The 26,109-nt window shown below is 44.7% G+C and overlaps 1 protein-coding gene across 1 annotated transcript in view; it reads left to right on the top strand.

Moving 5' to 3' along the window:
• The first annotated feature begins 817 nt into the window (after nucleotides 1-817).
• Crtam (cytotoxic and regulatory T cell molecule) overlaps nucleotides 818-26,109 on the top strand; it is a 29,155-nt gene continuing 3,863 nt past the window's right edge. The window contains exons 1-8 of the mRNA XM_041657610.1: nucleotides 818-872; nucleotides 11,231-11,371; nucleotides 13,115-13,267; nucleotides 14,788-14,931; nucleotides 15,423-15,584; nucleotides 18,325-18,405; nucleotides 21,623-21,706; nucleotides 24,106-24,252. Of these exons, the coding sequence (XP_041513544.1) occupies nucleotides 827-872; nucleotides 11,231-11,371; nucleotides 13,115-13,267; nucleotides 14,788-14,931; nucleotides 15,423-15,584; nucleotides 18,325-18,405; nucleotides 21,623-21,706; nucleotides 24,106-24,252 (958 nt within the window). The 5' untranslated portion in view covers nucleotides 818-826. The remainder of the gene's footprint in view (nucleotides 873-11,230; nucleotides 11,372-13,114; nucleotides 13,268-14,787; nucleotides 14,932-15,422; nucleotides 15,585-18,324; nucleotides 18,406-21,622; nucleotides 21,707-24,105; nucleotides 24,253-26,109) is intronic.

The following is a 26,109-nucleotide window of genomic DNA, read 5'->3' as shown; positions in this document are numbered from 1 at the left end:
CGCTCGCAGAGACTGAAGCAACGACCAGGGAGCCTACATGGGACTGACCTAGTCTCTCTACATATATGTGACAGCTGTGTAGCATGGTCTTCTGGCGGGACTCCTAACAGTGGGAGCAGGCCCTGTCTCTGATGCTTTCACTGGCTTTTGGGGGGGGGGGGAGAGAAGGGGAGGGGAGGGACTGGGAGGAGAGGAGGCAGGGGAAACTGAGGCCGGATGTAAGCTAAATAAATAAATAAGGTTTAAAAAGCAGGCTGACTGAGATGGAAGGAAGGGTGAATAGATGAGTGGATCGGTCAGTAGATGAAGCAGATGGGTGTACGGATTTCAAACACGAGTGAATGAATTGATGTAGTCCCTAACAACCACCAGAAATCATTGTCCAAGTTACAAATACAAAATATATAAGAAGGTCAGGCAAAAATTACCTAGCTATAATTTGCCCAATAAACATAAATAAATAAATAAATAAATAAATAAATAAATAGCAAAAACAAAGATGACTTCACTAGACAGAGGCATTTCAACCTTTCCTTTGCCCTGTCTTCCCCAGAGACTCAGTCAGTTGACTTACCATCACTACCCACTCGTGTGGTAGGGCAATATGTCACCAGTATCTCACTCACACCTCTCAATGGCAATGACACCTGTAGCCCCCGAAATGTTCCACCAGGAAGTGTTTGAGGGGCGGCTCAGAGGGAGCTCCGAGTGGGTGGAGGAATCGGCACACGTCAGGTCTCAGAGCTACAGCCTCCTCCCTTCAAAAGCCTGCCTGTACCTCAGCACCTACAGGAAGCTGTCAAAGGGTGTGTTTGGCGCGGCCAGCATGTGGTGGGGAGTTCTCAGCTTGCTGTCCTGGGTCCCATTGCAAGGTAAGAACTTAGAGCAAATGGGGTTTTTGTTTTGACTTGTATTTTGCTCAGCAGACTTAACATTTTTTACTAAACTTACCTGTCAGTCCACTGTGTTCGTGGAGGACCTACTACGGAAGACAACTCAGGTAATTTCGCTAATACTTCTCAAGCTGAACTCAGCCCACACACCCAGGTACCGTGACTATTCTGTCTCCTGTCAACTGCTCTTCAGGGACTAGGGACAGTGTGGCACGCAGCTGTGGATCTGGTAACTGCAAAATGTAACTGGCTTCCTTGTCAAAACGTCGTTGTGTACAAGTCTTTGTCAAATATTTTAATTTCTCTAAATTCAGCTTTTTCATCTTTAGATGAAGATGTCACTAAAAGTTTGGCCTGTCACATTCCTCATTATAAGAAAATCTCAAATGCAAAAGCTCTTTGAAAGTGGCGAGGCACTACTCAATTCTAGTTTACTCCAGAGAGAATAAGATCCCCGTGAAAACTAGCTACATTTAAGTATACATTTGTTTTTCATTCTATGCGTATGAGAGTTTTGCCTGCCTGAGTCCGTGTACCCTGTGCACACAGTGTCCGAGGGGGCCAGAGCGGAAGTCGGATCATTGGGAACTAGAGTTACAGATGGCCTTGAGTTGTCACGGGAGCTGGCAAAGAACCGAGTCCTCCGCAAGAGCAGCCAGAGCTCTTAACAGCTGAGCCGTCTCTCCAGCCCTGAAGGCCACGTCCTTAATAGAAATAAATCAGTTCTATTTCACATTTTGCTAGGGTTTGGTTTCTGAAGCCTAATTTTACCATAGAGTTATGAACAGTAGAGAAAGGGGCAGTGACCTTTTGGGCTTAGGTCACATTAGTCCTACCCAAAAGTGGGGGAAAGGGTGAGGGATCATTTTCTGGTGTCACAGATGGTCCTTGTGTCAGATGGATGGGAAGGGACCACATACAGAGAGCCGCTGCCAAGCCTGGTAAGCGTGTTTGCTTCCAAGGAGTGACTCTCCTGCCCTGTGTCTGGTCACGTGCCTATCCCGCTCCGTTGCTTTCATTTCAAATGGCAACCAAAGTACGCTATTTAGGGGTAGGGGTGGGGGGGCAGAATTTTTTTTTAAATTTTACATAGTTTTTCAATTCCCTGATCTTTATATTTCAATTATGCCTTCCTTTTCATTCCCTGTACCCTGAGGCACTTAACGAAAATTCCGTTTTGGTAACGAATGATATTAGCTTCTTGAGTAAGTGGCTTACAGAACAGCTAATGCATTCTGAAAAGGTGCATTTAGACAGCCAAAATTAGTATGATTTCAATTATTCCAAGGTTTAAAGTCTTCGGCTGACCTTAACTTTCCATGCTTCAAACATTTCCCACATTTAAAAAAAAAAATCCCATAGAAATACTTTTTAATAAACAGCAAAAACAAAAGAATCATATCTTGAGATAAACCTATTCTGAGCACAGCAGCGCCCATCTGTAAGATCAGCATTTGGGGCAGGAGAATCCCCATGAGTTCAAGATCAGTCTAGGCTATGTCGTGGATATCAGTAATTGCAAGGCAACATGGCAAGACCCTGTCTCAAAAAGTAAGAAAACAAAAAGATAAACCTAAGACAAGTCTGCCAGGACATGCAACCCGTGTGTGCACATGTATGCTGGCACCTGCTGAGGCCAGAGGCTGATCCCCCAGGAACTGGAGTCACCCATGTGTGTGCTAGGAATCAAGCTAAGGTCCTCCTGCAAGAGCGGGGTTCTCTTAACTGCCCAGCCATCTCTCCAGCCCTGAAACTCTGTCTTAAAGAGGATGAAGAACCTGAGGCTTCTGTTGACTTAGACATTCTGAAAGGTTCAATGTTGAAATAACCCACCTAGGTGACACAGACCCTCAGTGGGATTCGAACCACTGCTGCTCACTCTGACCTAGACCTGCTCAGGCTCCTCAGGGTCCAGTGGGCAGGAGTTAGCCGTGCTGTTTCTTGTCAACATCAGCTTCCACACAGCTGCAAATCCTCAGCTAACTTTAGCAAATTAGGCAGTAGAAAAATCACTGCGGTGGCTTCAGCGGCTGCCAGAGATTTGCAGACAAAGGAATTTTAAGATCTTGGGCCCTGCCCCTGGTTTCCAGGCTCCTGGAATGAGCAATCTCAAGGGTGGATAAAACATAATGAGAATGAGTCTGGGCGTTTTTGTTTGTTTGGTTGTTGTTTTTCCAAATTCATTCCCCTCCCTTATCTTGTGGCTGATGGAAAGGTCAAACCCAGGCTGTTTCCAAGCCTCTTTTTTAGCTGCAGGAAGGAAGGGCTTCTGCAAACTGAAGAATTCCTTTGTTCTCTTGCGTCGAGTCAGTTCTCTTTATGATGACCTGGGAAATGATTTGATTTTGACAAGTCTAATTGATTTTCACATCTGCAGGTTCTCTGCCTGGTCTATCTAAAAATCATACAAATCTCTTTTTGTAACGATCTTCCCTGACGTGCCTCTCTGCCTACTCCTTCACGAGAGCCGTAGAAACAGGATCTGAGAAATCACGCACATGTTTTTAGCTTTGATTCAGTTCAAGTCTCTATTGTTTGATGTCACAATTGCAGAAGAAAACTAAGAGTTCTCTTAAAATATTTGTCTCTGAAGATTTGCATTGCCCTTTCAACTAATATCTTTAAAAACTACCTTTATTCTAGTCCCTGGGAGTCCACAGTGAACGGACGGCACACTGCCTCCACTTCTAGCCATTTGTGATTCATTAATGGGACTGTCACCATAACCACACAAGTGTAAAGGAATGTGTGCTTAGTGCTGAAACCATCAAAACCTTTCTGTATCTAGAAGAGAGATTCAGTCCATTGGAAGGAAGGAGGTGAAGGCCTGTTTTCAAGTGTGTTTTCCTTTTTATATGTGTGTGTGCATGTGGTATGCATGCATGTATGTGTAAACTTGTGTGTACAAGTGTGTGCAAGCCCATGTTTGGTAGTGAAAACTCTTCCTTGATCACTCTCCATTTATTCATCCTGAGGCAGGGTCGCTCCTTCAAGCCTAGAGCTTGCCAATGTGGCTACTCTCACTAGCCAGCTTGGTCCGGAGATCCCGTCTCTGCCTCCTGAGGGTGGGAATGGCGAAGGAACCACTGCTCCCACCAAGCATCGATGAGGGTTCTAGGGATCCAAACGCCCCTCTTCTTGCTTGCTCGGCAGCATGTGCTTTAAGCACGGAGCAGTATCTGGAGTCTTCTACTTGGAAGTTTTGACAAAAGTTGCAATCTATGAGTTGAATCTCCAGAAAGAGTCTTGGGGGAGATAAGAAAGGCCCTGTGCTGGTCATGAGAATGGCTGGGCAAGAGTGACTTTTCAGCCTGAATCTTCCAGGACCCAACAAGTATCCCTTCACTTGGGCTGCCTGGAAGGAGCATCATCAAGTGAGACATGAAAATGTGTGATGAAATCATCAGGAGCTTTAGCCTGATGCCTACATACAAAGGGAGCTACAGGGAACACTTTTAAAGCTTCCTTATTTTTCTTTAAAAATTATATGTGTATGTGTGTGTGATATGGAGGGGGCAGGGGGCAGGCGTCAGTGAATGACAGAAGCGTCATATCCGCCTGGAGTTAGAGGCAGCTGTTAACTGTGGGAACTAACTGGGGAGACTAGGAACTGAACTCAAGTTCTCTGCAAGAGTAGTATGTGCTCTTTTTTAACTTTTTTATTTTATTTTAAGAACATGAGTGTTTCATATGCACATACGCCTATGCACCCATATGCGTGCATGGCGACCTCCGAAATCCAAAGAGTGCATTGGATCCCTTGGAACTAGAGTGACAGACAGTTGTGAGCCACAACGCTGGGTGCTGTGACTCAAACTGTCCTCTGGAAGAGCAGCAAATGCTCTTAACTGCTGAGCCGTCTCTCTGGCCCCAGGAAATACTTTAAATGAAGGGAAGCATAATGTCTTTAAAATGTCGGTCTAAAAGCTAATGGATGATGAACTAGAGGGGGGGACAGTTAGAAGACAGTTGCTGGAATGGTTCAGCAAGAAGCAATTGGGACACTCAGCCAAGGCCACAGCAGTAGCGGGGAAAGGAAGACTGGATTGATTAAATCAGTGCTTGCGAGAGATGAGAGGCTAGTGTGCTTGTCGGATGTCTGGGTGCCATGGCTGGTGACCACATTAACTAATGTAAGAAAACAGTGGGATGGAGCCTGTGGCTTATCTGTGTTAGTTAGGAGAGCCGGAGAGATCCTGGGTTCCAACTGGACACAGAGAGGCACAGGGGACAGAATAGGACAGATTCCAACTGCACATGCTAAGTTTGGGACCCTGCAATAGACTTGCACTGATTGATTTTGAATTTATTAATGCAACAATGGGGCATAAGCCAATTTTATTTTTCTTTTTTTTCTTTTTTTTTATTGAGAAAAGGAGGAAAAAAAACAAGTTTCCACCTCCTCCCAGCCTCCCACTTCCCTCCCCCTCCTCCCACCCTTCTCCCCCTCCTCCCACCTTTCTCCCCCTCCCCCCACTCCTTTCCCCCTCCCTCTCCAGTCCAAAGAGCGGTCAGGGTTCCCCGCCCTGTGGTAAGTCCTAGGTCCTCCCCCCCCTCCGTCCATATCTAGGAAGGTGAACATCCAAACTGGGTAGGCTCCCACAAAGCCAGTACATTAAGTAGGATCAAAACCCCATGCCATTGTCCTTGGCGTCTCATCAGCCCTCATTGTTCGCCATGTTCAGAGAGTCCAGTTTTATCCCATGCTTTTTCAGTCACAGTCCAGCTGGCCTTGGTGAGCTCCCAGTAGATCAGCTCCACTGTCTCAGTGGGTGGGTGCACATTTTCTTGTCTTTTCAGTTTCTCTGATAACCTATATAGAGTAAAGACCCTCCACAGAAACTGTCCCCTAATGCTGGGAAGGGCCAAGAGTTCTTAGGAAGTCCCTGGCTTCCTTCAGCTGTGTGGGCTTCAGGAGGTGGACGTGACTGCCATGTGCCCTTTGCTTGAAAATTAGTCACATGCGCTTTGATGAGACACCATCTACCATTTTGTGTGTGGTGTATGTGTGAGAAAGAGTGTGTGTGTATGTGTGCACACGTGTGTGCTGTGTATATAATACAAAGGTCAGTAGAGAATACTGGATACTCCTCCTCTAATGTTCTTTCCCTCGTGGCCTTGAGGCAGGATATCCATTAAGTCTGAATCCCACTTGTTTTAGCCAGCCTGGCCTTAGCTGCCACCAGAAATCTGCCCATCTCTTCTTTCACTTTTTTGGTTAGGTTTATCCCAAAGTTGATTTGTTTGTTTCTCCCTCTCTTAGAAATGGATTTGTTTTCTAATGTTTTTCTTAGCTTGTTTGTTACTGGTATACAGGACGGCTATTGATCTTTTATGTATCTCTAAAATGGGACCAACATGATCAAGATTATCTTTTTGATGTGTTCTGAATTTGGTTTGCAAGTATTTTATTGAGAATTTTTGCATCTCTGTTCATCAGAGGGATTATTCTAGACTTTTCTTTCCGTGTTGTGTTTTGACTTCATTTTGGCATGAAGGTAAGACTGTCTTCATAAAAAGAGGTTTGCAAATTTCCTCACTTTCTGTTATGGGATTGTTTGAGAAGCACTGGCAATAGTTCTTTGAAAATATGTTATAATTTACTAGTGGACCCATCTAAAATTTTACTTTTCTTAAAGAAAGAAAATAGCAGAGCCAAATGAGATTTTTAAAAATTGCTACTTCAGTCTTATCTCTTATCATCTGTTTAAACTCCTTGTCTCCTCTTGGTAGCATTATTTATTTGATCTATTAGACATTTAAACTGTGGCTATCTATAAAAATGAGCTTCCTTCCATCTATAAAAAAAACAAAAAAAAAACAGAAATCTGCCCATCTCTGAACCTCTGACACCTGGATTACAAACACATGCAAACCACACAGACATGCCTAGTTTTTCTTTTATGTGAGTGCTGGGGATTTGAACTCAGGTCCTCGTGCTTGCTGAGTGTGTGTTCTTACCCACTGAGCCATCTTCCAAGTCCAGGACCACTAGTGTACCTATGAGGTGAAAGAGATGATGAGGAGTCCAAGCTCCATTTCTGTAACGTCCTGCGTGATGGAGTGTTGGCAAGCCTCTATCTTGTCTCCACAGCAGAATGCATACACCGTGGCCCCACAAGATTGCAACACAGTCTGTGTGCGTAGCACGCCACGCTCTCCAGTTTGTGTGAAAACTGAGTACATGTGATGAACAGGGACATGGAGGACTGTGAGGCAGCTCAGTGGGTTAGGTTCCTGTGGCCAAGACTTCTGAGCTGATTTGGAACCAGGAGATCCACACGGTGAGACATGATGCCCACACCTGTGCACTAGGATGCACTCACCCACACACAGCCTTACACAAACATGCACAGAGATGGAGATGCATAGCATGAACAATAAAAACCCAGAGACAGATACTGGGGTTCACCCTGAAGGTCAGAAAAGCACAGCAGCCAGCCACTGGCTCTTACTTCTACCTCAGACTGAAATGGTGATCCTGCCTCCACAAATCCTCAGAATAAGACTGAGTGTGAGAGCTGTCTCCTCCTGTTTCATATTCCTCTCTAGTGCTGGGATTAAAGGTGTGCACCACCACTGCCCGGCCTCTATGGAAAACTAGTGTGGCTACTGGGATTAAAGGAGTGTGCCACCTTTTTTCTGGTTAGCTCTTTTAACTTAAATTAACCTGTTTCTCTTTACCTTTACCTTTTACTTTTCTTTCCTTCTGTATATCTTACTTTCACTGCTTCTTGTGTCTGACTGCCTGGGAGCTGCCTGGCTTCTGGCCCTCTGGAACTCCCTGTTCTCTCCTCCTCCTCCTTTTCTCCTCTCCTTGTTCCCCCTTTTTCTTTTGAGCCTAGATTTCTCCTCCTATTTATTTTCTGTCCTCCTGCCCCACCTATCCTTTCTCTGCCTAGCTATTGGCCATTCAGGTCTTCATTAGACCAATCAGGTGCCTTAGGCAGGCAAGGTGAAACAAATGCAACACAGCTTTACATCATTAAGCAAATGCAGCAGAAACAAATGTAGCATGCCTTTACACACCTAAAGTAATGTTCCACAGCATAGACAAATATAACACCTCTTTCCATGGTTGAATATTCCACGACAGATAGATGGATGGATAGATAGATAGATAGATAGATAGATAGATGATAGATAGATAGATAGATAGATAGATAGATAGATAGATAGATAGATAGATAGAGATAGACAGACAGAGATAGATAGATAGATAGATAGATAGATAGATAGATAGATAGATGATAGATAGATAGATAGATAGATATAGACAAACAGAGATAGATAGATAGATAGATAGATAGATAGATAGATAGATAGACAGACAGATAGGTGAGCTATTAAATATCTGTAGTCATCTTTTTAAAGAACAAGAAAGGAAAAAAGTCCATTGGATCAATCTCAGCACTGTAAAAATAACTATACTTTATGCATTTGCAGTGTAATGAAATCTCCTAATCACACAGTCCATAAGAAAAGACTCAAAGGGTGGCCTTGTAACACATGGTCATTCTTGGCTACATGCATCCAGTCGCTGAGGTAACCAAGCCCAGAAGACAGTCATCCACTCAGTCAGCACGACCTAAGCAGGAGGCAGTGAGAGCTTACAGCCGCTCATTGCTGAGCCCCACATAGGACTGATCTACAGAGGAGAGAGTGCTGCAGGTCAGACAGGGTGAAGCAGGAAGTTGGCACATGCCATGTAGGGCGTGAGCAAAGCCTGACGGTGAATGAGAATACCGTCAGTGTATCGCTAGCATCGACAGGGAGGAAGTGGTGAGCAAAAGCAAAGAAACCCACACCTCGTTGCTCTGACGACAGGTGAAAGTTGGACTCCAAACTTAGGTAAAAGAAAAGTGAGAAGACAGCTAAACTCACTGTTTAGCATCCACCAGCCCGACGAGGCGTGCTGTCTCCTCCTCGGAAGGCTTCTCCCTCAGGACTCGGCACAGCATCTTCCTCTTGCACCCTTTGACAGACCTAGGCATTCCAAGCAATATTTGAAGTTATTATTTTAAGCAAAGCTGGGTGGGCCTGTGGCTTTGTGATGGGCTAGTCTTCTTTTCTACACCAATTTCCTGCTGCAGGATCCAACTTGGGGCCAAAATAAGATCAGTAAAGCCCAAAGCAGGGAGTGGTGGCACAGCCGAGCTCTGCCCCTCAGTAGCAGGTCTTCCCATGGCCATCCCTGGGGTCAATAGACGTGGTCAGTCTGATCAGCAGCCACACACATTAAGTTTTCAGCAGCAAAAGCAACATCTTAGGGTGAATAATACCTCCGCCTTGCTAAAAAGCCACAGTGCAGTGCAGTTTATCACAATCTAAGGACATTGTCAGTGTCTGCTATTTAATTCATGAGCATGAGATTATTTCCCATGAGGGGATCCAAGCAGAATTCTGGCTGCCAACTTCATTGCTTATTTTTGAAAACACGGATGTCTTGATTACTTAGTTACTTAGTAATTGAAACTAAGGCCTGTGGCACACTAGGCACCGACTCTACCAATGGAGCTGTACCCGCAGCACCACAGATCTCTTCGTGTGTGTGTGTGTGTGTGTGTGTGTGTGTGTGTGTGTGTGTGTAAGCCAGAGGTAAACGTTGAGTATATTCAACATTGCTTTATACTTTTTTTGTTGCTGTTGTTTTTGGAGACAGGCTGTCTCTTTGAACCCGGAGCTCATCTATTATGCTGGATTGGCTGGCAGCAAGCCCCAGGGGTTCTCCTGTCCCCAGCTCCACGGGACTGGGATTGCAGATGAATACTCTGGGCCTATTATATATTTTTTTACTGGGTACTGGGGTCCAAGCTCAGATCCCCAGGATTGCATGGCAAGCTCTTTACAGCCCAAGCCATCTCTCCAGCCTCACAATGGCGCGTTGTTCTTTTTCTGCATTGGCTAATGGTACAGGTGTTTGTCAGCTAGAACTAAAACCGTTTTCCCATGAGAAGCAGTATGAATACAACACACAAACTGGGGGTTATTCTCGCTATAGACTACATGGAAATGAAGAACTAGAGATGAAATGCACAAATATTAAATAAACAAATAAAATAAAGGCTATCCTAGTGCATCCCTAGAGCTCCCCCAAAGCATTGTTCCTGATATGTAAAATGATCTCAAGGATGCTGGGTATAGTGTACATGTCTGTAATTCTAACACTTAGGAGGCTGGGACAGGAGGACCAGGAGCTCAGCGCCTGCTTGGGCTATCTAGTGAGTTCAAGGACGGTCTGAACTACTTGAAGCATTGTTTCAAAAAACGTTATTTTTCCCACAGTGTGTGTTATCAGGAGGAAATAACTTCCTTCCTTTTTTTCTTTTTTCAATTTTAGGTTGAAGATAGGGCTTTAAAGCATTTACTGTTCATAATTTACAGGTGTAGCGTTCTTCTAGTTGGATAGTTTTTACACCCTCCTGGGTAAGAATTATATTAATACCAAGGAAAGGCAGTTTAGTTTAAAACTTGAAGCAATCATGAACGATGATGAATGTGCCAATTCAGTAAAAAAAAAAAAAAAAAAAAAAAAAAAAAAAAAAAAGGAAAAGCGTTTTTTCTTCCTTTATGTTCTTTCTGGAACAATAAAATTGTCACTGTTTAGAGTCAATTCTTCATCATTCTCGAGGGTTGTGATTTGGGCAAATTAAGCTCATACATTTGCTGGAGAAAGTCCCTCTGTGGGAGAAGCTAACTGGGGTGGATCTGCATAACTCCCAGTGACCAGTTGTCCCAACAAGTCACTAGAGCATCTGTGTGTGTGTGTGTGTGTGTGTGTGTGTGTGTGTGTGTGTGAAAGAGAGAGAGCATGTGTGTGCGTGAGTGCGTTTGTGTGTGTGTGTGTGCATGCACACAGATATGTATGCATGTATGATGGGGATTCAACCCAGGGCTTCTCCATGGCTAGGAAGCACCTTGTCACCAAGCAACGCCAGGACCTGCAATTTCTCCCCCACAGGATCATACACAGCTGATGTAACACACAAATTTGCAGATCACCCATTTTATAATCTGAGTGGTTCCCCAGAGCTCTGGTGGTTCCTCACTCTGATAGGCCTATGTAGTTACAGTGGTGTGGACTGAGTCCACACCTGAGTCAGATTCCAGTCACCTATGACTTTGAGCCTGCTGGGTTCACTCTAGTGTAGAGTGAGCAACAGATTTTTTTTTTCCTCTGGGCCTGGGCAGTGGCTTTTGCTGCCAGACTTGACAACCTCAAATCATGGGACTCACTTGGCAGAGGAACGAATTGAGTGCCTAAAGGTTGTTCTCTGGTGACCATACCTCATGTACACATGCGTGCTGTCTGACCCTCCCCATCTCTGCATCTGCAGCAGCCCTCCTGAACATGGAAACCATCACAGTGGAGGAGGGGGCGACACTCACCCTAAACTGTGCCACTTCTCCTGCGAAGAATGCCTCTCTCCAATGGCTGGCCCCTTCTGGGTTCACCATTTTTTTTAACCAGCATCCTGGTAAGTGGGGTGAGAGGGGAACAAAAATGATAGACCTCAACCTAAGGGATTTCCACCCGGGGCAGATTAGTGGCACAAAGACCCACATGAGTCACCCGAAGGGTGGGCTCAGCTCACCCACTGGCTCACGTGACTCACACCTCCGAAGTTATTTGACACAAGGCGGCTTTGGGGGGGCACAGGAAGTCTGAAGTGGAAACCCCATCAGAAAGACTGTTAAAGGGGGCTCAAATTACAAAGCACCTTTCCACGCCTGCACCTCACCCCCACATCACTTTTTGACTCTCACTGACCAGGAAACACCCACACCACAGTCGTGGGCAGACAGCGGGCTGCCTTGCTGGACTCTCCTGTAGAGCTGACGTATCACCCTGTGTCTAGAGCCGGCAGCAAAGTCATGTTCCCTAGCACCTTGTCTTCCCCCGCTGGGCTTAACACCAAAATATCTAGGCAATGGAAATCGATGGTATGCACTTTCGTCAGGAGGACAGCTCTGCCTTTCTTGTGTCACACAGAAAGGGTGTATGGCATGCTTGAGAAAGAGAGGGACAAACTTCAAGTGTTGCTTAGACCTCAGACAGGAATTTCCCCAAGTCTTTTTCCTAATGAGACCACTCGATATCTCTAATACCACTAGATGTCAAGGACTTGAGAAAATCGGATTCAGCCAAGTTCCATTTATATTCACAAACAGACCCACTAAAAAATAGACATGCTTTGTCAATACTGCTTAATTGACACGTTAAATATAAAATAGCCAAACAGATTGTTGTAAGCTTTACCACTCACTGTTAATAGTAGAGTCCAGTAGACTAAGTAGGTGCAGGTTGAGAAAGGTGGTGAAGAAGTGAACTTTGAGTAGGAATAGTTCTGGTAAACAAAGTTGTTTGTTCCTCTTTGGAGACTGGAAAGTTAGACATTCTGGGGGTTTTGCAGTAAAACCCATTAATTCACATCAAAGGTTCTCCAGATGGCGTCATCTCGCACTCTGAGAATTGTTGGGGATGTTACAAGTAGGGAGTGGGGGTCCTGGGCTCAGGAGTCCGGAAGGCAGAGGCCAGGTATGCACTCAACAACCCACACTTCACAGTACAGCCCCCGCAACAAAGAACTCTTGACTCCAATGTCAGCAGAGATAAGACTGAAAATCCGGAGTGCTAGCTCAGGAGACATCAGGTCCCAAGAGGCACAACCTTCCTTTCGGATGAGAGATGTTCCCTTGGGTCGTTTTCCAAGGTTTTATTCTGATTAGACATGTGTGCACATTAAGCCCCTTTAACCAATTAGAGAGCAAATCAACAAAATCGCTCTTTTCAGAGCCCCTGCTTTGCCCAGCGACCTTTGACCTTCCACGAAAGTTCCCGGTCAGGATGTAAAATCAAAACAAGAGGAACTCTCCATGTTAGTTAGAACTTTTTGGCCTTGCTTTTTGCACTGTTGATTAAATCCCTGGAAGGACTAAGTTAACATCCACAGGAATCTTCAAATCGTTGAGAACATTTTTCAGATTAAAAATTGAAGGTGTTTAGCTGCTGTGTTTATCTTCCATTGCTGACCTTTGTTGTGACCGGGCAAACCACACCTACATCAAGTTTAAACAGCAAACTGTGGCAAGCGTTTGTTCATGGAAGTCACGGACGCCTTCTTGGCTCCATGTCCCTTTAATCCCCGCACTGGGGAGGAGAGGCAGGCACTCCGTGAGTGAGCTTTTCCTCATGCCAGCTTCTTTTCTCTCCTGTACAGCTTTAAAAGGCTCCAAATACCAGCTTCTTCACCACTCGGCCACACAGCTCTCCATCCGTATGCCCAATGTAACTCTGCAGGATGAAGGCATGTACAAGTGCTTACAGTACGGAAGCTACGTGAGGACAAAGCATGTGAAGGTGATTGTGTTAGGTATGTTCCCAGCAGGGTAACTCCCCGTAGGCGTGATACAGGGATGAACAAAGTGCACCATTTTTATTTATTTTTTAGTTAGAAAAAAATTTATCTGAGGCCAGGTGATGGCGGTGCACACCTTTTGTCCCAGCACTCTGGAGGCAGAGGCAGGAGGATCTCTGTGAGTTCAAGACCAGCCTGGTCTACAGATTGAGTTTTAGGACAGCTAGGGCTACACCAAGAAACCCTGTCTTGAGAAAAAGAAAGAAAGAAAGAAAGAAAGAAAGAAGAAAAAGTTACCTGAGGAAGGGCATGTGTCATGGAGCACAGCAGACAATTTGAAGGAATCAGTTCTTTGCTACTGTCACTAGTGTTTTCTGATGGTCATAGGTGACCCCTGGGAAAGGTTCAATCAACCCCCAAAGGGGTCGTGGCCCACAGGTTGAGAACCACTGAGTCCACAGCCAGACCGTTAGTTCTTTGAAGGGCCTCTCATTCCCATTTTTGTGGTACCAACAAGGAACACATCTGGAACCTGCCTAGAGTTGTTTCATTCCTTCCCAACGTCTGGATAAATTCAATAAATGCATACAAGTGTGGTTCTCCATGAAAGAAAAATGCAAAAGTAGAATTGGAAGAAGGAAGACATCAGTCCAGCTGAAAATGACTTCCAGGACAGCAGTACAAAAAGACCTGCGGGTCCTTGATAATGGAAATGCTCTTTTGATGTGAGGAGGGGTAAAAGAACTGTGCTTCGCCCCCTGTCTGCACAGACTTGCAAATGTTTAGAGCTAAAACACCAATGTCTCTGTGTCACAGCTGACATACCACGACGTTGGAGGGCTTGTCTGTTTCTACAGCTAGCTGGTGACAGGCGGGACTAAAGTCGGGTCGTCCCCTAGTGTGCTGGCAACCAAGCCTGTGGCGTTACACCACGTTCGGTCTGCCTTCCTGACGATGTCTCTTTGGGAATTCTCGGGAACTGGCCACATGCTCAGGAACAAACATTCTGACTTCAGCCAGCCTGGTTCTTTGAAAGCATAAAATGGCAGGATTCTGGGGAAAGTTAAACAAGAAATGTAGCCAGGAATTACATAATTATTCTACAGCAATCCCAGGTAAAGATTCACAGGTGATGTGCTTAGCAAACCTATGCAGGCCAGGTGGATGGAGACCCTGTCACTCGGGAGAGTGCTTACCGTGCAAGCCTGACAAACTGGGCTGGGATGCCCACAACCCACATAAAAGCTGGGCACAGGCATCTCTTAACTCCAGTACTGATGAAGGGACAGGTCCCTCCCTGAAGCTCATTAGCCCGCCAACCTAGCTGCTTCCATGAACTCCAGATCCAGTGACAGATGGTGATTAAAGAGTGAGGCTGACATCTACAGCTGGCCTCTACACACCTGTGCCCACAGACACACCTGTGCCCACACACACGCACCTGTGCCCGCAGATGCACCTGTGCCCACACACACACCTGTGCCCGCGGACGCACCTGCCACTAGCTCAGCACAGAAAACTCCATTTTCTTCTAGTGACGCCTTTCAGGCCCACTGTGGAAGCTTTGGTGGTCAGACGTCAGAATGGAGACAAACATGTTGTACTGAAATGCTCCACAGAGAGGAGCAAGCCCCCTCCGCAAGTCACCTGGCTGCTGGGGAGTGGTCTGGAGGTCTATGGTAAGTAGGAGAGAGAAAGGTTTCTTTGTTTTCTTTCTTGCTTCCATTTCCAAGAGATTTTTAAATGTTATGGTGCCCTCTGGTGGTGACAGGTGCCCAAAGACACCGTTCAATACATCAGCTTCAGAGAACTTGGCCTCATAACTATCAATCCTTTGTCTAATGTTGAAAGGCTAATCTCAAATCACGAATCTTTAAACAATCAGAGTAGAAATATAAAGTGAGTTATTTATAAGATATCTTAAAAACTGACAAAATTCCCTAAATTAAGTGATGTAACACGGAGCATGACCTTTTACAGGGTCATAAAATTGGAAACGTCATAGTGTGTGTACACACGCTAGTCAGTTTATCAAGTGGCTGTGCCCCAAGAAACCATAGGCTGAAATCCCTTCATGAAAATCTTAACTTCCTTGACCTCAGACATACCTTGAGCACTTACATTACCCTACTACTCACAACCTTTCCCGTCTCTTCGAATTGTTGTGTAGGCGGGCTCCACCATGAATTTGAAACTGACGGGAAAACCTGCAACACCACCAGCACACTCGTGGTCCACACGTACGGCAGAAACTCCACAGTGCACTGTGTTATCCGGCACAAGGGCCTGGAAGGAAGGCGGCTGGTGGCCCCCTTCCCGTTTGAAGATTTGGGTAAGAAAGACGTTTTTCTTAGATCTTTAATTTAGCTTAATATTTCTTTATTGTCCTAGTTTGCCTCCATGTTGCTGTGCTAAAACCTTGACCAAAAACAACTTAACGGAAGAAAGGGCTGAGTTCATCTTACAGCTCAGCTCACACTCTATCACCGAGGTAACTCAAGGCAGGTACCAGGAGGCAGGGACTGAAGCAGAGGTCATGGAGGAGAGCCGCTTACTGATTTGTCCTCATGGCTTGATCAGTCTGCTTTCTTATAGAACCCAGCACCACCCGCCAAGAGGTAGCACTGCTCATCCCTTGCTTAAACCTTCCCACATCGACCATCAATCAAAACAATGCCCCATAGACATGCCTGCGGGCCAATCCGATGGAAGGAATTCTTCAAATGATGCCCCCTAGTCGCAAGGGTACCAAGTTGACAACCAATAATAGCCATCACGGCTACCTGTCGGCTATCTAGAACCATTCCAGATCGCCAGCAAATATTCAGAGTGGGTCATTAGTATCAGCAATCGGTGGCTTCTATTTGCTTATTATCTTTTTCCTTTGATGAGCCACAGAGATAATACAAATATTTTGTTCACACAATCATTTTTTTTAAAAAAAAAAAAGCTTACTATCAGGGAATGCTTTAAAGCACACTTACAAGTGAGCATTCTGAGCCCTTTCATCTACGCTGTCCTCTGGGTGGGATGCAGGGAACGTAAGAGTTGTCTAGGAATGTGTCATATCTAAGAATGCGCAGTGTTCCTGGACAGCAGGGCAAGAAGATGAGCTAAATTCTCTAGGGATTGATTGGCTTCCTCGGGTTGGGATTGCGAATGAGAAGCATTTAGTTCCCATCACTAATGTGGGAGTGGGGCTTTATGCATGGAGCCACAGTTCTTAAATATCTTTAATGCCATCACCCTCCACACTCAGGTGTGTGTGTGCGTGTATGCGTGCGTGCATGTATGTGCATGCATGTGTGTATGCATGTGTGCATGTATGTGCATGCCCGCGTGCACGTGTGTGTGTGTGTGTGTGTGTGTGTGTGTGTGTGTGAGCATGTGAGCAGTATGCCGGTGCAGGCGGAGGTGAGTATACGTGACCAGAGGCTATCCAATCAGTCACTATCTAATCTTACTTTCTGAGACATGACAGAACCTCGGGGTCACTGGTTCGAGACTGGCTGGCCAGTGAGCTAGGAAGGTCCCCTAGTCTCTTCCCTGGAGTGCAGGGAGCACAGGTTCATGCTGTTCTGGCTTGTAACTGGGTACCAGGGATGCTAACTCAGGTCCCTACACTTATGCAGCAGGCACTTTACCCCCCTCCCCCACCGAGTCATTGCCCCAGCCCACCTTTCTCACTCCTAAGAATAACTGAGACCCACAAAGAACTTTTATAGGCTCTGTTAATATTTATCTATTAGTAGTTAAAACTGAGAAATTTAAAATACGTGGTTACTTTAAAATAATAAGTCTGCAATATGTTGATAAACATTGCATAGTTTTATGAAAAACACATTACAAACTTATGTAAGAAAATGACTGCTTTTTTATTTTAAATATTCTCGATGCCCAGTTTAAGAGAAAATAATGTGTTTCTCAGCAGTTTCTGCATTTTGCTATTTCTACCAAGTCATCTTGCTTGAAACAAAAATACAATAATTCAGCAAGAGAATCACCAGATATTTGAGGCCAGCCTGGTCTACATGGCAAGTTCCAGGCCAACAAAAGCAATTATATAGCAATACTGTCTCAAAAAGCAAACAAGCAAAACTGTATCACTATGGGTAAACAGAACTTCTGAAATATTATTTCTCTAATGGTTTTGCTGTAACTCTTCCTGCTTTCCTCAAAGATTTCACCTGCAATTCGGTTTTTTTTAACACCTGTTTAAAAATTACGTATGCTTAGTTACTAAAATAGTGATTTTAAACCACAGAAATTTTTTGATTACATGAATACTGAGAAGCATCCATAAACTTCAGGAGACAATGCCCATATGTCACATAGTGTTGTTGATAGGCACAGTTACATGCTTACACATTACAGCCTTCCTGGATGCCAGCCTTCTCATTGACTGATGAGAATGAGCCAAGCTGTCTCTCTGGACTGATCCACAAACAGTTCTTCATTCTTCATGTTACACAGCAACATTTAGTGAGTGTCTTGCTTAGTAGCAGGCATTGTACTACATACCTTACGTTAATGGAGTTATTACTGCGCGCGCACACACACACACACACACACACACACACGAGGTAAGAGCCAGCAACTGTATTTCACACAAAAGGAAAAATCTTCAGTGCTGGATAAATTAAACGTCTTGCTCACGTCACTGAGGAATATGCTCATAACAGCACTGAGATTCAGCTCGCTCTGCAACCAGAGAAATGGATCATTGAGTTGGAAGTATATTCCCCATGAAAATAGAAAAATATCTACATGCAGGTGGACAAACAGAGCAACCGATGGACAGGTGTGTGCAGAAGGACACAGCAAATGCCCTTTGCCGGCGACTGCCAAATGTCCTTGCACACAGGGGTCCCAGTATGCTGTACTCTCAGCCAGGTCACCTAGCAGATGGGCAAGCAGCGGGGTACAGATTCAAATCACAGAGTTGAGGCTCTGTGTTTCTGCACAGCCCCCAGAAGTGGGGAGCAGCCAGGCTCTGTGCACTATGATCTTGAGCGAGATGTGGCTAAGGCTGATCTCAGTGGTTGCAGAATTTTGTTTTTCCCCCTTTTTAGTTGCAGATCAAGAAACAGCTTCCGATGTCCCTGAGCAGAGCTCTCTCTCCTCTCAAGCCCCCCAGGAGCCCACAAGTATGGGTAAGTCTCAAAATCACTGAAGCCTTAAATGCCTGGTTGGAGATGCACATGCTTTGTCTACATTGAAAGAATATTTTGAAGATTTGTATATGTGTGTGGCGTGTATGTGTGCACTCATACATACATGTGTGGAAACCAGAGGTTGATGTAAGAATTTATCACTCCTGCCTGTTTCTGAGTGGTTGATTGATTGGTTTTTGAAACAAGGGTTCTCATTGAACCCATAGCTCAGCATCTCGCTTAGACTGGCTGGTCAGCAAACCTGTCAGAATCCTCCTGTCTCTACCTCCCAGTGCTGGAGCTATAGGCAGGGGCTCTGTGCATGAGATTTCTGTGAGTTTTCATGGTCCATGCTTTACCCACTAGACCATCTCCCTAGCCCTCTCTTTTCATTTTTGGTTAGACCACATAGACCCCCTCCAACTAGTCACAGTTTTGTGGTGGCCTGGGGTAAAGTCAAGTCAAGAATTCTTATGTTATGAGCTTGTGTCATGGGGCCTTTTGAGCTCAAAGATATTTGGCTCAAGACATTTACGTATTCACACACAGGCACACATACACACACATGACCGTGACATGTGAATTCCCGTTTTGATAAAGACAGAGCTGAAGTCATGTAGGAGACTTGCTCTTGGTTTTCTATGTACAGCATCACAAACACAAAGATTTCCCACCCACAGAGAGAGAAGAAGCAGGAGGTGGGGAAAGGAGTATAGTCAATAGCAATGACCTGCCTCACCTATGTAGGCACATCTGTGGTTACTTGGCTGTGAGAACACAGGTCACTTTTGACAGGATGGAGCTATAAGAAGAATTTAGAAAGTCTTATATTTTAGATGATGAATAAACTAGTTAACTTGGGAGACATTATCATATAATTCATTTAGCTTTATATACAGCGTTGTATCTGCCAATAGTGGGTATTACTCAGAAAAGGCCCAGTAAATGGTCATGTGAATGAATGAATCAGTGAATGAATGAATGAGTAACTAGTGAGTGAGTCTCCTGGTGTCTTGCGCAGGATGGTTAGCCTCCCTCAGGAAAGTAGGCGTTCCTCCATGTTCTCTATAGTAATTCCATCTGGGAAGGTACTGTCTTTGGGTCATTATCGTGTTCCTAATGTTCAGTATCAGATCATATTTTTTAAAACGCTATGTCCTGAATAATATTGAAAAGTAAATGTTTGGGGCTTTAAACACTGAAAAATACAATATGTACCGCACAGAGTTTTTTTTTTTTTTGAAGAGTGGTGGGAATTGAAAACGTTATGGAGTGAGGCAACCACATCCTTCCTTTAATAATTCAATATTTGTAAACGTGTTTAGAATCCGGATGTTTTTAAAATGCCTGGCAGCACTACTGAACAACTCAATTTTCTGCTCTGCATTTTCGTATACAACCTAGGGTTTAAGAGACATGGTCTCTGGAATTCTTTTCGGCTTTCAATTTCTGCAATTTTATTACTGTTAATAACTTCTATTTTTAAGAGCCGGAGGCTTTATTCCCCTCGGGGCCAGATAGTGGCGCTGTGCAACGGGCTGATAAAATACTGCAGCCAAGGAAGCCCCCTTGTTAGAAGCATAGGCAACCAAACTCCAGAAAAGCCCTCTTGTTGTTCCAGTTCATCTTCCAAAGCCTCACAGCTTAACCTGTTTCTAGAACAGGGGCGCCCGGACTTTAGACTGGCCCCGAGACTCTAGCACTGCCCTAAAAGCTTTGTCCTCTGCATTCCTACCCAAGTTTCTCCAGAAAGCCGAGAGCCCCCCCCCCATCGTTCAGTGGTTCTCTTGAAGCATCCTGTGAACTCCTTCCTAATAGTTCCCTCTTGGAAAGGAAGCCTGGAATAATGGTTTTGGTTTAGGTTCCCCAGATAGAAAACAAACTGGGAATTCCCTGGTTGCCTCTGCTACTCCACTGCTTTAGGACTGGGCCCTTTGCTAACTGCTCAAAACCTGCTCTCTCGGAGCTGAGGGGAGACACCACACACTATGTGCATTGCCTGGTGCACATGAAGTGTTAATAAAGGGGTGCCTTTACGAATAAGACAAAGGAGGCTGTGGCCATTTGTGACAATTTTTGTGAGAAACTGGTGTTTCGAAGCAAAATAAGACAGACAAAGAAAGAGAAAGGCTGTATGTTCTTTCTCATATGTGAAAGCTAAAAATGTTGGCCCAAAAGTAAAAGCAAATAGAACTGAGATTATTAGTGATGGAAACTCAGAGGGGAGGGATGGGCAAAGCGGGAGGTTGGCTGAGTGCCAACGGGTGGTTGGAGATGGGGAGTGTTGTCGTATTCTGCAGCATGGTAGGGTAACTGTAGTGGGGAACAACCTATCACGGAGGCTAGTGCATTGGCCCAGTGGGTAAAGCATGTTCTGCACAGGTATGAGGACCTGAGTTCAGATCCTTAGCCGTATACAGCCCTGCAGCCCACATTAATCTCAGCATTGGGGGAAGCAGAGATGGGCATTTCCTTGGGGCTTGCTGACCAGCTAGTCCAGAAAGTTCAGTGAGAGATAACCCTTCTCAAAAGATAAGATAGAGGTCAGGCACACACCTTTAAATCCAGTCAGGCAGAAGCAGGAAGATCTCTGTGAATTCAAGGGCAGTCTGATCTACATACTGAATTCCAGGCCAGTCAGGGCTACGTAGCGGGGGAGTTGGGAAATGATGGAGAAAGAGACCCAGAATTGAGGTCCGTTTATTAAGGAGCCACAGCCAGCAAGGACCTGTCTGCTATTTCCAAGAGAGAGCAAGAGGGACAAAGCAGCTTCCTTAAAGTGAACTTTGTCTGAACTGGAGAAATGGCTCCATAGTTAAAAAACTGGATACTCGTCTAGAAGAAGCAGGTTCGTTCCCAGAATGCACATGGTTACTCAGGACCTCTCAGAACTACTCCAGGGTGTCTGACGCCCTCTCTTGGCCTCCTTGGATACTTGTCACTCACTGTAGGGCACAGACATGCATACAGACAAAATACCCATTCATAGAAACTAGATATATTTTAAAAAGAAACGTGTTCTCTATCATAGTATTATTCCTTTTGTGTGGATGGAACTTTCTGAGCCTAAACTCCTCTTGAAGGCCCACACACCCACACCATCACATGGCAAATAAATGTCAGCATGAGGATTAAAGGGACAGTCAAGCCAGAGCCATTATAGGAGAAGTCACATATATGTGATCTATGTGTGTGTCATGTCTTACTTTCACCTTAGTCTCCATGATGGAAAATTCCAGTATACAAGAGACTGACGAGAAAGAGAAAAAGCATGCCACTCAAGACCCTGATTTGACCACTGGTGAGTGTTACCCACTGGGCTTAGAACAGATGTTTGCTATTCTGACCTCCTAGCTATATGTCTAGTTGTCTTCTTCAGCCCTTGTTTTCCATGACCTTTCTACCCTTATAAAGAGTCAATCGCTCCCCTGCCCCATCCTTAGTTGTCCCTTGACTTCCTTATCCTACTGCCTAGTCCTGTTATTTTTGCTCACCACTGCGTCTCCACATCAGCTAACTAACTCTACTTCTTCTGGGCTCTTTTGTTTTAAAAGGATTTCTTTCTTAATGAGTACGAGTGTTGGCCTGCATGTTTGTATGTATACCACAAGTGTTCCTGGTGCCCACTAGAGGAAGGCGCTGGAGCCCCTGAAACTGAATTTACCAATAGTTGTGAGTCATCATGTGGGCACAGGGAGTCAAACCCAGGTCCTCCAGAGGAGCAGCCAGTTCTTAAGAAGAGCATTTCTCCAGGCCCTTTTCTGAATTCCTAAATGTGGGTCTTCTTGATTTCACTGCTTCACCTTATCTCTGTTTAAATTTCAGTATTCAGGGGTTAAACCCAAGATTTCACACATCCTAGGCAAGCATTGACCACTGAGTTATAGTCCCTGCCCAGCTTTCCCTAGTCCATAGAAAGTTCCCTCGCTCCTGAGCTGTTTCCTGCTGCCTATACATGGAAGACTCCCATGCTTCTTACAGAATGTCCCTCTGAGCATCAGTCTCAATTCCATCCCATGGTCCTTTTTCTTTAAAGTTTATTACACCGTTACTTGTTTGTTCACTTATTTGTTTACTTAGTCTATTAATTATTTGTTGGGGGGGGGGCAATGTCACACATGTGAAGGTCAGAAGACAACATGCATGGTTAATTCTTCCCTTCCACTGTAGATTCCAGGATCAGACTCAGGTCATTGGGCTTGGCAGCAAGTGTCCTTATCTGCTGAGCCCTCTCACCCGCCCTTTCATTCCATTTTCCCATGTCTTTAGTCAAATGTCTTCTCTCCTAAACTCAACAATGTTAAAAATCCAAGTGGCATCTTTTTCCCAAAACAGCTTGTTCAAAGCATTGCATACCCCAACCCTTCATTTCTCTGTGCAGATACAGAGCTAGATGTAAGGACACATGCACACACATGGAGCCCCTGATGGCTCATGAGTTCTCTTCCAGGTGTTTTGTCTGTGATCATAGTTACGCCCTTAATATAAGCCTTTATCATCTTGTGACTTCAGCCCTTCCTCTTCTGGTCCAGGCTTAGCATCATGGAAACATACCCTTGTGCCCTTCCCACTTGTGTACTGAGAACCTTTCTGGCTTCCCATAGTCTATAACATATAAAGCAACTTCTCCAGCTGTACAAGGTGCACTCTGCTGCTTACCCCTGCAGCCCTGCTTTTAGAAAGCCCCTGCAAGACACAGGATGCTCTGAAGGCTTCATCCTGTTCAGCATCCCTGTCCTGTTGGTCCTTAATACTCCACAGCAGCAGGGGCTTCACCTTAAGGGTCTTACTTCTCCCCCAAGACTGATGTCTACGGGAAGCTTCTCCAGTGCATGAAGCCTTGGGGATCCCCACTTGTCTCTGAATTCTTAAACACACTATTCTATAAACACACACACATGCTTCTGAGAGTTAGTGCATCTTACTTTTGTTTTCCTTTTCAATGTATTTCTTTTTATAAAGGAAAAATTATCCCCTAAGGCATAAGGATTATGTCCTAGGCAGGTTCAAGTATGTGTTCTCCACATAGCCACCATTCCTTAATCTGGACTTGTTGGCTGAGATGAAGGACATTTGACAAAATTACAGACTAGTTTAGAAGGGTTTTTAAGAGCTTGTCAAATGTATCTTCTAACGCCTTTACAAGGGTCACATTTAGCCTAGTCAAGGGACATGGCCTTTTGTTTTACTTGGATAGTTTTTTCCAAACCCCTTAATTCTCCTGTGCTACTGAACTACATTGTGTTGAACAAGCATCCTCATAGCTACTTAAAATTACCAGACTGTAATTTAAGTCAATATTCATGTGTGCTTTCTCTGGAAATCAAAAAAGAACTAAATATCTATGTCATTTAGAAAATAACACACAACTTTCCAAGTGATCCATGGGATTGATCTGTCTCCATTGCCCATTTGCTTGTTTCAGAGAACTGAAAAGTATGCGGTGCATGGCTTCTGGGGTAAATATGACCCATCTCCCGAGCTGAGCTGGGGAAGTGCTGTATATATTCTTTGTCCTGGCTACATTCCCCATTGCTGTGATAAAACATTCCCACAAAAGCTGCTTGAGGGAGAACCCATTTATTCAGCTCACAGTCCCAGAGTATAGTCTGTCATGGTGGGGAAGTCAAGGAAGACTAACCACCACATCTACAGTGATCAGAACCTAAACTTCCTGACACCCTGTCATTCTCCTCACAGAAGCCAGTGCTCGGTACACAGGTCTGGAGAGGAGGAAGAGTGGCATCCTCCTGCTCACGCTGGTGTCCTTCCTCATCTTCATCCTCTTCATCATTGTTCAACTCTTCATCATGAAGCTCCGTAAAGCACACGTGATATGGAAGAAGGGTGAGTAGGCAGAGAACCCAGCGAGGTCCATAGAGCCTAATGGCTAGCTAGGGGGAGTCTGTCAATCAAATCTTTTCCCTTAGCTGCTGTGAAAGCTGCCCAGGAAGGGGCATTGCTCACATAAGCAATCATTTGTTTTCTACCAAACGTGGGCTATGAATCTTTGGGGAATGTGTTCAAAAAGTGTCAGACAGAGAAGCTAAAGTAGCTCTGGGAGTTGGTGCTCTTGTTGGCAAAATGCTGAGCCAATTTATCCGTTCACTCAGTGAGCCTTCACTGAGTGCCCACTACATGCCAGGGACCGCTCCCAGTGCTAGGGCTGTGTGAGTCTACAGGACGGGTGATCCCTGGTCTCCTTATGTTCTAGTTATGGATAAACATGTGATGACATTCATATTTTGCAAGAAAGCACTTATTTTCACTCATCCATAAGACACCAGTCATTTCCCCCAAGCATTCCAATACCATTAAACCAACACAATAGCAATCATAATGATACCATAGTAATAAATAAATCAAAATAAAAATATGTAGTATAGAAGATACCTATTAAAATGCATATACTTAACATGTAACAGAGCTTGACAGGACCTTAGAAGTTATTCAGAATAAGTCCATAAATTTATTCTATAAACACATGTAGGATTAGAGTCCCTCTTCATGAGGGTGTGAAGACTGTTAAAGCTGGAGAATGGGGAGGGGTGCCATGAAAAGCTGTCTTCTGCGTGTGACAGGGCTGTTGGCATCATGAACACTAATAGCTGTGACCAACTGCACAGGAGCAGCAAATGCACAGAAAGACATGGTGATGTGGGGATGACTTGGGAAAAATGAGGGTCAGTAGGAGGACAAGAAGCGTAAGAAAAGGTAATGGAGGTAATACATTATATACAAATCAAAAACTTAAAAACTAGCCTAAAAGAAATTCTCTCCTCAATTTCGACTAATTGTCTAGCCCTATGCTATCTGTGGCAGCAGCCACAAGATGACCATCTAGTCCCTGACATGTCTTGAGTCTCTGTCAAGATGTGCTATAAAGATAAACTATCCATTTTTTTTAAAAATTAATACATACACTCAAACTCAAACATGATATGGTATTTGGGGTATGCCAGTTAACTAAAATACATTGTGAAATTAACATTGCCCCTTTTGGACTGTGGTGGCTGGAGTACTTTAAATGATGGTTATAGTGCTGCTGGACAAAGCTGACCTAGTCACATACGGCCCAAGGGCTCTGGTAACAGAAAATTCTTTATACCAACTCAAGATCCTGCATCTTTAACTATCTCAGACTTAAAAGCATCACTCCTGATAGCTTAGTATGAGCTTATCTAGAAAGATGAAGTCATAACTCATCAAGGGTGGGCCCAAAGGGGTGACTAAGAGAGGGAGATGAGGGGAAGATGAATAGCACATGCTTTCCCTCACATGCAGTAAATATGCACGACATGAAAGCAGAAGGAAGACTGGGGAGGAACAGTGAGAGGAGAGAAGAGGTCTGGGGAGGGTGGCAATAGAATGATGTGGGAGGAAAACAAGAGAAAACTTCAATGATGCATATGTGTCTTGTTTACTTTTCTATTGCTGTGAAAAGATCCCATGACCAATGCAACTTACAGAAGAAAGCATTTAACTGGGGACTGGCTTACAGTTTCAAAGGGCAAGTCCATTATCATCATAGCAGAGAGTGTGGCAGCAAGCTGGAGAAGTAGCTGAGAATTCTACATCTTGATTGGCAGGTAGAGATAGAGACACAGGACCTGGTGTGGGGTTTTGACATTTCAAAGCCTACTCCTAGTGACACACTTCCTCCAACAGGGTCACATGTCCTAATCCTTCCCAAATAGTTCTGCT

Source organism: Microtus oregoni, unplaced genomic scaffold (genome assembly GCF_018167655.1).
Source record: "Microtus oregoni isolate MIOR12 unplaced genomic scaffold, Mior012 000008F_ref0000371, whole genome shotgun sequence".
NCBI classification, from domain to species: domain Eukaryota; kingdom Metazoa; phylum Chordata; class Mammalia; order Rodentia; family Cricetidae; genus Microtus; species Microtus oregoni.
The sequence above is the reverse complement of the archived record's forward strand: the minus strand, read 5'-3'. Positions and strand labels throughout refer to the sequence as shown.